The sequence below is a fragment of the Spea bombifrons genome, chromosome 10 (assembly GCF_027358695.1).
Source record: "Spea bombifrons isolate aSpeBom1 chromosome 10, aSpeBom1.2.pri, whole genome shotgun sequence".
Classification (NCBI taxonomy): Eukaryota; Metazoa; Chordata; class Amphibia; order Anura; family Pelobatidae; genus Spea; species Spea bombifrons.
Window position 1 is genome coordinate 34,184,648 of NC_071096.1, and position 11,997 is coordinate 34,196,644.

At 46.8% G+C, this 11,997-nt stretch overlaps 1 protein-coding gene and 1 long non-coding RNA gene across 2 annotated transcripts; both read left to right on the top strand.

The window, feature by feature from the left end:
• The first annotated feature begins 368 nt into the window (after window positions 1-368).
• On the top strand, window positions 369-1,430 carry LOC128466996 (uncharacterized). The gene is made up of 3 exons (XR_008345660.1): window positions 369-491; window positions 784-942; window positions 1,310-1,430. It is a non-coding gene; the product is annotated as an uncharacterized LOC128466996 (long non-coding RNA).
• A 4,040-nt stretch (window positions 1,431-5,470) lies between these two features.
• On the top strand, window positions 5,471-11,448 carry PMFBP1 (polyamine modulated factor 1 binding protein 1). Its single transcript, XM_053449800.1, has 17 exons — window positions 5,471-5,750; window positions 6,388-6,506; window positions 6,569-6,695; window positions 6,775-6,932; window positions 7,201-7,447; window positions 7,547-7,743; window positions 8,035-8,196; window positions 8,272-8,439; window positions 8,570-8,737; window positions 8,996-9,163; window positions 9,273-9,440; window positions 9,532-9,594; window positions 9,768-9,877; window positions 9,955-10,029; window positions 10,530-10,623; window positions 11,231-11,295; window positions 11,376-11,448. Coding segments are annotated over exons 1-17 (2,163 nt in total). The 5' UTR covers window positions 5,471-5,749.
• The last annotated feature ends 549 nt before the right edge of the window (window positions 11,449-11,997 follow it).

The following is an 11,997-nucleotide window of genomic DNA, read 5'->3' on the forward strand; positions in this document are numbered from 1 at the left end:
CACAGCCTGGGGAGCTATTAATGGCCTCCAGCGGGGCTGCTAGATCATACACCCGTGTTAAAGGAAACACACACTGCATCAAGAAAATTATTAGAGATCATTCTGCAGGTCAGCACAAAGAAGCTCAGATAACTCGGTGGAAAGCTTTGATACGGACCCTGCTACTGGATGTGTTCTTAGTTTAGTTACCTTTAGAATGTCTTTTGACCCGGCTCTTCGTGCAGTCTGGCTGCATATCTGCGAGTTGTATGTTAGTGAATATTGGTAATAATACACATTACTAATCAAAGAACTTTCTAATGTATTTGTGTCTTATAGGAATCATTACCAACCTCTGTCCTATGTGATACTGACCAGGACTATCCTACTAACCCACCTGGTTATACCGCATCCCTCTGCTCAGAGACCCCCAAAGTACCAAAGCTAATCCAGTTTACCGGATCCATCCACAGCTCCCACGTCCACTACAGAGCAGCCGTCTGCAGTAAGAGGTAAGTGATACTCTGCGTACTAGAAAGTCATTACCTGCTTATTAAGAACGACGTTGCGGAGACAGCCTTTAAAGGGTTTGTGCGGAAGGAAATTGTGGGAACGAGGAGATGACTGCTTAACGCCTCCGAGCTGCAGAACGGTATCCGGCTCCCAAAACCTGCAGAGAATGGCATGCGTATCAGACACGGGTCACAGTAACACGCGGTGTGGGGCTTTACTACTGCAGATAATATTAAACATGTATAAAAATTATGTCATGACTCAACACTTCCTTTCTCTTCATCCACGCAGATTGCAAACCCAGTGGAGCAGCCGCTAGGCATTAATCCCGGTTTATTGTCTGTGACTGCAGAAAAGTCAGCCCTGATCTCCAGCCCAAGCCGTCCGTGTGCTCCGTACCTTCTGTCCTGCATGATGACCCCGCGGACTTCACAACTTGTTTGATCCTCTGTAAGTAGCTTTCCTCCGATCCCCTCTGTCTCATTTATCAAAGCCGTGTGGCAGCGATCCAGCATCAGGCTGACTCCCTGCACCGAAGTAAACAAAGTCAGTAATTCATCTTCCCTGACATTTCCTATAAGTAAATGTGACTGCGAATCGAATCGTTGTGTATTTGGTGGGGCTTGTCTTGGTTATATGTTCCATGTAGAGTTAGCTGAGGGTCAGTTAGTTGAGTATAATGCAGCTCTGTGTCTGCTCTCAAAGATTCTCCTTCATTCTACTTCTGTGAGAAAAGGAGAATATTTAAGCTTTCCTGTGGCTGCATTAATTACATGTCTAGCTCACTATGTGATAATTAACTTACTTTATCTTTTAGGCGCAGGTCTATCTGATGCCATTCTCAGTCTGTAACGTTCTCCTGCTCTGGAAAGCCAAGCCTCAGCGTGGTCAGGTCTTGTCTGAAGATGAGAAGGAGCCGGCCGCTCGTAATCTCTTTGGGAATGGAAACAAAACCACATTTTTTTTTGCTCCGGGTCCAACCGCCCTGCTAACAATGTAATTAAATTGTGATTATTGTAAATGTAGATTTACTATTACTTTCACTTCCTGTTACTCATGACTTCATAATTGTATTTGTAACTCTATGCCTTGTAATTTGTAACTCATGGCGCTGTACTTGAGATTCTTTGCTTTGTGATTTGTAATTCATTGCACGGTACCTGTGATTTTTTTTGCATTGTGACTTGTAACTCTATGCTTTATGATTTGTAACTTATTGCACTGTATTTGTTACTTTTTGCCTTGTTACTTTTTGTGATTTGTTACTATGCCTTGTGCTTTACTTGTTACTCATTGCATTGTACTTGTGATTTGACTCTCTGTATTGTACGGTGTAGACATTCAATAAAAGTGGTTTAGTTCTTGATTTCTTCTCAGTTTAAATCTATTAAAGCACAGAAAAAAACATACAAGAATATCTTCCTAATAAAGTCCAAAACAACACAGGAATATAGAACAACTTATTAAAAACCATATATAATATAAAGGAGAGAAGGTGCTCTGCCTCTCTAGTTGATGTTGCTCCTCTGCGCTACACCCTATCCTGATACTCACCAACTGCGACAAAGTTCTTACTGGCTCTTGACGCTCCGCTGTGTAGTAATCAGTCTGCGCTGTCTCTTACGAACTCCAGCAATAGATGGCTGTCCGAGCATTGGCCGATAGGATGAATCCATGCATAGCCGTTACCGTGAAATGTACCCTGAGTCTGCTGGCAGCGTGGCCCAAGGAACGAAGTGACACCTAGAACGACAAATGGAAATATTTTAGCTTCAATGGTAGACTGTCTGAAGTTGGTGATGTAAGGGATAAGTCACACAGGAACATGGTACAGAGAATCTGCCTACCTGTAACCGGTGAGAGTCGACGTGTAAGTCCCACCATTCAGGCAAGGGTTTTGGGGCAGAGAATAACAGTTCTGGTGAAACTGTTTCTTTACCGGACATCTGCGGGACATGTTTCTGACTTGGGGAATTGAGACTAAAGATGCGCTAACTCCACCCACGAGAGGCGGGGATCTGCTAACTGCGCCATGGATTGTGCACCCGCCATCCTGCAAACAGCCCATCCGTGAACAGAAATCAATGGATACTTGGGAATTCCTTTCCTTTAGAACTGATCGGATCTGTCATTGAGAAGAACACAAAAAAACTCAGTTAAAACGGCACCAAAAACTTTACCAAAAAATCTAGACACCATCCCAGTTCTGTGGCCATTAGGCACCCCAGGACGAGCTACCTCCAACAACAAATGCAGATAAAGATGATTAAAACGCATCGCTCTTAGATCTTTACTTTTGTTATAAAGTAATAAACCCCCGGCTGTACCCTCAGAGATTCAAAATAAAGGGAATTATTTCCACAAAACTCTGAAAGACAAACAGGACACATCTAGATATCACGAGACTGATAAATATTCTGCGTTTTGTAATATTATTAATTTTAAGAGACAGCCGACGTTATTCTTACTCAGTAATAACGCCATAAACACTCTGTCCATACCTTCTCTCTCTGGGCTGTCAATGAGTTCCGTAAGATCTCGGGTTTGTGGCAGGAGGCAGCTCCGCATACTGAAAATGTCACGTCGGTCGCGTTATCCTCTGCGTTCACCACACTGAAGATGTGGATATGGCTGGGATGGGCAGCTGCCATGTCTGCCAGGACGGCCTGGAGCTGGTCACGTCTGCTGACTCCAAACTCATCCATCTCTATGAATTTCTCTGCTGTAATGCCTAAAATGCGGGTTAAAAAGTTGTGACTGAGAAGCAGAGATAGTAATGTATTTACCCAGATAGGAGCAGGGAAGGGAATTGGGGTTACGCACTGAGTAGGACAGGGGTCACTTAATGCCAAGAGCGTTCCTGTCCCAAGGGCCACCATTTCCTTCTATCCCTATGCAGGGATACTACATCATTTTAATGTCTTTATGGTACAATGTACAGGAGTCCAGGGAAATGGTTACATATATATGTAGCTCTGGTGACCTGTACATCACTTCTTTATCTAGTGCAAACTCTATGATGGTCAAACCAGGCAGTCTTCCCATCAAATGTCCCAGCGGAGTCCTACAAGAATCTACCTGAGACCCCTCCGCACCACTTATTACTTACTTGTGAGTCTCAGAGACACCGAGCTGCGGAAGGCGTCACTTCCAATCTCTTGTACATAAATTTTGATAGTAGAGAAGGTATCTGGCCACACATCGTCAGAAACCGTAATATTGAGGTCGTGCGTTCCCTGCGGAGGTCTCTCGGTCATTAGGATTGTCCCGGTGTTTTTGTTCAACCAAAAATACCTATAGAAAACAAACTGTCAATGCAATGTTATCTTCCTCAGACACGTCTTCTGTGTCCCTCATACACCAGACACGTCTTCTTGCTCTCTCATACACCAGAGATGTCTCCTTGTAAACTTATACAACAGACAAGTAATCCAGCTCCCACATACCCAAGACACGTCTCATCACTCCTTCAAACACTAGACACATCATCTCGCTTCATCATACACCAAACACTTCAGCTCTCTCCCTCATAAATCAGACATGTATTCTCCCTCTCTTATACACCAGACACGTCTGCTCACTCCCTCATACACCAGACACGTCTTCTCTCTCCCTCATACACCAGACACGTCTTCTCTCTCCCTCATACACCAGACACGTCTTCTCTCTCCCTCATACACAAGACACGTCTTCTCTCTCCCTCATACACCAGACACGTCTTCTCTCTCCCTCATACACCAGACACGTCTTCTCTCTCCCTCATACACCAGACACGTCTTCTCTCTCCCTCATACACCAGACACATCTTCTCTCTCCCTCATATACCAGAGACGTCGTCTTCCTCCCTCATAAATCAGACGTCTTCTCTCTCCCTCATAACCCAGACATGTCTCCTACCTCACTCATACACTTCTTCTCTCTCCCTCATCCACAAGACACGTCATCTTGCTCCCTCATACACCAGACATGTCTTCTTGCTCCCTCATACACAAGACACATCTTCTCTCTTCCTCATACATCAGACATCTCTTCTCGCTCCCTCATACACCACACATCTCATCACTCCCTCATAATCATACACTTCTACTCGCTCCCATTATACACCAGACATGTCTTCTATCTCCCTCATACACCAGACACATATGGTTGTTCCGTACATAACAGTCATCAAGCTCCAACATACACCAGACATGTCTCCTCACTCCCTCATATACCAGACACTTCTGTCCGCTCCCTCATACACCAGACAGGAGTTAGACAGGAGTTAGACAGGAGTTAGACAGGAGTTGGAGTTAGACAGGAGTTAGACAGGAGTTAGGACAGAGGAAGGAGCGGCACCCCGCAACCCTACCAGCAACAACAGGTAACCCTCCAACCCTCTAACCCTTCCAACCCTACAACCCTCCCAACCCTCCAAACCCTCTAACCCTAACCCTACCCAAGCTGTCCTCTCCTATCGTCTCACTCCCCTCAACCGCCAGCTAGATTGTAAGCTCGCAAGAGCAGGGCCCTCTTCTCCTTTGCACCAGTTTGTTCTTGTGTTTGTTTATAAATTGTTCAAATGAATGTAACAGCGCTGCAGAATCAACCGGCGCTTTATAAATAAATGTAATGTATGCTGGTGCTCTATTTGTTGACCCCGGGCCCGTAACATGAAGCCATGGCCCAGAGTGATACGTTTTTATGCTGTGTCTGAACATGCAATGTGCCCAAAAATAGCACCATGAAATATGAGGCTGCTATTCAGTTATTTCCACGGCTGCTTTTAACTCCCTGGTAGCACAGCAATCGCATACAAACTTTCCACTATAACTAACTCTATAAAATGCAACCATAACATTAAAATAAGTTACTTTGATGCAAAGCCATCCCTTTTATTCAACAAATATGGTTATAAAACACATTGGTAACAAATATGATGCTCTCTGATACTTAATACATATACAGACGTGTCAGGACATGTTCTATTAGAAATAAACCTTTTTAACAGACAGCTGACCCGTGGTTGTTTCCCTCTGTTCAGGTGTCTGAGCGGGACTCTCGTCTCTCTGCGCTGCGAGGGGAAGTGCTGCTGCTGCAGCAGGAACTGGAAAGAAAGTGCACAGAGTTAGACGGCTGCGAGGAAGCCATTGATCAGCTCACCCAGGAACTCCAGGCAACGCAGACAGACCTGGCCAACAGCCGTGAGCAGTGTCAGCACAGCGAGGAGGTCGTTCAGGCGGTCCGAGAGCATTCACAAAGACTGCAGAACCAGGCAAGTAGACGCGCTCTTACTACTGTTACAGGGGGTATCTGTTCAGCCTCACCTGCAGGGTTAACTCTATAGGCGTACCATGCGGACCTTCTTAATGGTAATTCCATCGAACCAGCGAAGGAGGTGCGCAGGATGTGGTTTCTCCTAGAAAGACAATGAATACAAACCTGCAGTCAATATGTAAAATCGCAATTGTATAAATTCACTGTTTTATGCACACAATACAACGGCAGAAATGGACCGGAACACTCTGTACGCGAGTCCCACTATAATAGTGCCATCGATGTCACGTCTTACTAAAGCTGGTACACGGCATCCTCTCCGCTCCAGAGGCCAAAGATGCTCCCATACGCCCAGTGCCTGCATACACCTGGAACACAGCCAAAATGGGAGCAATGGGGGGGAGGCCTCCCCACTTAAATAGACTAATCGCCTACCCTGCTTTCCTGTAGGCAGGGCAGCAGCAGAATGGTCAGGTGTGACATGATATGAATTGTTATCAGTTATGTTTCACGCATGATAGAAGCTGTAATGCTTCCTCCATCTAACGGGCTCGGGAGATGTAGTGAGGCACAAACACGGCCGCTGAGGACTACGGGTGTGTGAAGTTTGCTCACGGTACTTACTGTTGTGACAGGTAGTGGAGTTGGAAGAGGATCTGGTGAAGCTACAGACAGACTTTGCTTCGTTTAAAGCCTCCCACAGACACGGCGACGGCAGCTATGGGGAGCTCGAGAGACTCATGGCGCAGCTCACGCAGGTCAGCTCCTGTATTCTGCCTCTTGTCATTGTGGTACCAGTGATGGCAGTCTGTGTGCGCAGGAACTGGGTCGAGCGGAGGGAGAGGTTCAGCGACAGATGAAGGAGACGGAGCACTGCCAAACACTTCCGAAAGAGCTAAACCTGGATCTAGCAAAAGAGAGAGAGCAGCAAAAGAGCACAATGAAAGGTAAGCGTGTCTGTCCGCAAGCCGGCCCTGCGTGGGACTGTTTACCCTTGCGGTACTTGATGTACGTGTCTCTATACAGACGTGGAGCGACTCGAGCACGAGGTGTTCAGCTTGCGCAGAGACACGGCCGAACAGGTGCAAGACTACAAGCTTTGCATTTCTGAGCAGCAGCAGCAAATCCAGAAACTGCAGGAGGAGCTGCGAGACAGTAATACGCTGACAGCCCACAGAGAGCAGGTGAGAAGAATCAATCCGGTGTGTACAAGCAAGTACACGGCCACTAAAGAGCAGCCGCTCGCCTGCTTTAAAGGTTGCAGACGAGTACATGCAAGCCCCGGGTAAAACAACACATTTAGGAGCAAAGAAAGAAATTATCTAATCTCAATTTCAGTTTCTCATTCTGAGCAGGGAACGTGTATTAAATCGGCTAGTTTCATGTTACTGTGTCGCACGCGTTTTCTGGGTAACTTACACAATCTGTTTGCACTTTTCATGCGCGCTGTAGGCCATACAGAAGCGCGACTCACTCCTCCGCCAGTCAGAGGCTGACCTCTTACAGGCCCGAAGCTCGCTCAAGTCTTTGAACCAGGAGATAGAGCGCCGCCAGTCAACCGCCTCTGGAATGGAGAGAAAGCTGCAGTACGCTCAGAGAGAATATGAGCAGAAAGAAAACGAGAACACAACATTAAGGGCAGAGTTACAAGACCTGAGAAAGGAGCTGAAAGAGACCTATGTCCTCCATCAAGAAGCAGGTCACTGTCATAAAAATGACATACACATGAAGCAGGGCTGGGGAAAATGAGAACAGGCAGCGTACAAGGTTATTGCTAATCGTGACATTTTGTGTACAGTGCAGGCATTGGCGGGTCAAGAGGAGAAGACGCTCCTGGTGGAGAGTGCCCTGCAGAGCACACAGGATCAGCTGAGTGAGCGCGTGGCAGAAGTTGTCAGACACGAGCAGCTGGTACGCAAAACGGAAAGCGAGATGCGGACTTTGAGAGAGCGAGTGAACAGTAATGATGAAGAACTGGAGCAATGCAGGTGCCGAGTCTGTTTCAATCTCCTCCTCCTGTCACGGCTGCTGCCCTATCCCTTGTATTGAATCTTCCTTCCCATCAGATCTCCTGCAGCCACCTACGCAATCCCCTCCTCATGTCACATTTTTCACCGTTCACACCTGCTATCTCCTGCCGATACTTATAAACTGTCCCATAGCTACCTATACCATCTCCTTCCACATTCACCAACACTATTGCACCTTTCACCACTGCCGCCTGTACGGCATCTTCACTCCGCCTGTACCGTCTCTGATGCTGCGTACGCACGCCTATCCTTACAGGAACAGAGCAAAGTCCAGCAGAGCCTAAGACTAGAACTGGAAGAGCAGCAGAACCGTCACGAGGAACTGCTGAGACAACACCAGAGGAGCAAGGACTGTGAGAGCTCCCTCCAGAGACAGGCAGAGGAGCTGAGCCTGAGAGTGCAGCACTCTGAGCGCTTGGTGAGTATACGCACATTGACAAAGGGGGCGTCTCCTTTATATGAAGGGTCTGTCCTGACATGTGACCTCCGTCAGTTGGCAGAGAGGGACCGAGCGCTGCAGACTCTGCAGAGCAGCTACTCGCAGCTGGAACGCAGATCTCAGAGTACTCACGACGAAGCCCGGGATAGTGTGGCCCAGTTAGAGCTCACCAAGAGTGCACTGGCGCAGGCACAGAGGAAAATCCAGACTCAATCGCAAGAGGTAAGTCTTGCGCCGCCGAGAATGCCAGGTTCAAAAGTGAAATTTACAGTGGCTTAGCGTGTGCTGTTCCCTGCACGGAACGCTGGCTGCTCGGTGCCAAGTTTCAATTACACGTCTCATCCTTGTGCAGCTAAAGCACATGGAGAAGCTGTTGTCACGTATGCGCTCAGAGGAAGAAGCGGCACAGAAGATGGCAAGAGGCCGGAGCGAAGACTTGAACGCAGCCCAGGAAAGTCTGCAGGAACTGAGGAGCCAAGTGATAGCCGCTCAGGCCGGGCAGAGAGAAGCTGTAGAGCAGGTAAGGGGTCCCATAGACCACATAACCACATCGAGGTCAAGAGTACAAGAGAAGCTTTTCATGCCACCACTCGGGAACACGGCTGAGATATTTTCCACATTCGCTCCTAGATTTAGAAATGCGCATATATTGCATAAGCGGGCGAATCAGGTTCTCGCGATGAGCTACCGTGTTCTCCAGTTTACGTTTACTGTACAATCTTGTTAACAAACCCTTTAGTATCCCTCATTATTTAACTAACATGACATATTTCCACAGCTGGGTGACAGAAGCCGAGAGCTGGCAGCTCTGAGAAGTGAGTTGCAGCGATGCCAGCAGAGGAAGACTGAGCTGGAGAGAGAAGGCGCAGCTCATGACGAAAGAACGCGGCGGCTGAGCAAAGAGGTGGCGGCGTTACATGAGATGCAGAGACAGAAGGAACGCGAGGTAATGGAGTCTCGGATAGAAGACGGGCTGAGAGCATTTATCTAGCTCTCCTTCATGGAGCGGTAAGAGTTTCTCACACCTCAGACACACTGCGTTCATCAAATTGCAGATGGAGGCTTGTGAGGGACGCTTGAGAGAAATCTGTAACCAGCAGCAACACTGGCAGAGACTCCACCAGGAGCGTACCCAGGACCTGGGGCAGCGGCAAGATGAGCTCAAGCAACTTCAGGAGCAACTGGCAGCCGTGCAGGAGAAAAGAAAAAATGAATGCAAAGAGGTAAGACGGTGCCAGCGGCAGACAAGCTAAACACAAGCCGATTTCTGCTGCCACGTACGCGCTATAACGCTCACCATGTTTCTTTATACAGAGAGATGCTTTGCAGAATGCAGTGAACCAGCTGAAGCAGAAATATGTGGCGGCAACTAGTGAGGTTTGTGATGGGTATTAGAACGAGGGAAGCACATTTTAGTAAGTGTGGATTGGTGAGGGCAAGGTGTGGGCACTGGTGCTAGTGCTAAACAGGAGATGGGGGGGGCGCCCTATCCATGCAGATCGATTGCCTTCAGGTCTCACACCAGACTGTACTGCTTGTAATCCCTACAGGTGGAGACTCTGAGAACATCTCTGGAAGCGGCGAGGTCAGACTGTCGCCGACTACACCGCGAGAGTGAGCTGGTCGTTTGCAACGTGAACGAATGGGTGAACGAGCAGAAGTAGGTATTCGCTCTCTACAAGCCGTATCAATTGTTTCCTTATCTAAAACAAATAAACCCGTGTTCTTGTGCTACAGAGAAGCCAACAAGACACTGAGTGAGAAAATCCGTGAGCAAAGCAAGCAGATTGTGCATCTGACAACGGAGAAAGAGTAAGTCCTGTTAAAAGCATTTTTTGGTGGATGCCCCCATAAGAAGGTGGCATATGTAACCTCCTCAGACTGAGCGACCGTCGCTAGGCTGTTATTACATGTAACTTGCTATCAGTCAGGGCTACGCTAAGTGGCCCTCCATACATTCCTCACATGTCTGTCAAATCCATTCAGAAAACACTAGCCATCTTCGCATAAATGAAGATACAGAAGAAACTGGTATTACAATACGGCACTTAGTTCAATAAATATTAACATTAAAGTTTGTTACTCACATGCAGGATCTCCAGTGGAAGGCCGACTATTGATGTTCATCACATGAGTGCCCGTTGCAGGCAAATAAAACAGACATTGGCACGCAATGCAAATTTACTACAATAAACAATAGCATCAAACATTTTGCAAACTGCGTTCTCTTGTCTCTGGTGAGAGATCTGTCATGTCATCTGGTTTTTCCATTTGTCACTAATGTAACATTGTCGCTGCTTCTGTCCCAACAGCTATTTGCAGGAGGCGATGGAGCAGCTACAGCGAGAGAACAAGCGCCTGAGAAGCCAGGGAGACGATAGACGCGTAGAGAATGAACGATATAAGGTACATGCTGCGCTGTATACAAATTAACCTATGTGTGTCGAGTTATGGAAGTAGTCTGTGCATTGTCATCACAAAAGGTTTACTAAATACCTTGGCTTTTACAAAAAAGTAGTGCTGTGCCTTTCCATCAGAGGTAGATGACACTTTGCTGTTCACACAAGTCAGCAACTTCCCTGAGCCTATGTTATCTTGAAGCCAATACTGCAGACACTAGAAAAACATTTGCACGTAGTTAATGTGTAGAATCAGAACTTTCTGCTATCTACATATAGATCTGACACTCTATTGCATAAAATGTAACTTGGAAAAGAACCAAACACCAAATTACAAATACAACATCAAGTGTGAAAGTAGAACATGGCTCTAAATCATTTGTGCAAAGATGACCATTTAAGGGCTTCAAGTGGAAATTGGGTCTTTTCGCCATGGCAGCCATACAGTCATTGTCTGTTGTGTTCTGTTGATTGGATCAATGTTACACACCCCTCTGTACCACTTGATGCCGGTGGGAGAAATACAAGGTCCCTCTCTGCAAGCGTCTTCATGGCACCACGTTACGTGACAAGCAGATTTAAATACCAACGCTGTGTATTTGTTACCTTCCCAGCTGAGTCTGCGTGCGTCGGATCTGGATCCCGACCGCCCCAGTCAAGGGCATGCGGAGGAAGCCGGGTGAGTGCTGCTCATCGTTTGTGAATTAAACACACCAGACTTGCATGTTCCCGCTACCAACTACTGTTCCGCCTCTTTAGATCGCTGTGTTCTGCACGACGCGCATTCGCCATCCTCGGAAACTTAAGGACAAAACCGAGGACGGGCCGCTGAACCCATCTAGCGCAGATGTGGCGGACCAAAGCCCACGTGGTTCCTTGTAATCATCGTGGCCGGAAGAGATGCCTGCAGAGCAGGCTTGTTGTGACTGCTTTGCTAATTTGGAGTTCAGCACTAAACAGGACTTGTTCATGTATTTTATTGGAAAGGAGACGTAAACGTCACATCCTACCTTTCAACAAAAATTAACGCTAATTTAGCATGTCTGTAACTAGCTGACAGTTTCTACCTTTTCTGTACATATTTTGCATTTGTAAATCAGATATTTAGAAGATTTTGAATAAATGATTTTTTTTTTTAAAAAAAAAAACCTCACAGTAATGTCATGGTGCTTCCCTTTTACTTGTAAAACAGTGAATTAATGTATAAAGTCACAGCAGCTGTAATGGCCCAGCCAGAGTAAACTATGACCTGCTGTCTGAGATGACAAAACTCCCTTCTGCATGCTGGCGAAGCTGAGCCAGAATCCCCCTGCTGCACTTTATCCAGTCAGCATTGCTGGAAAATCAATAATCAGCATTTAACAGTTGCTACAGTTCTGTA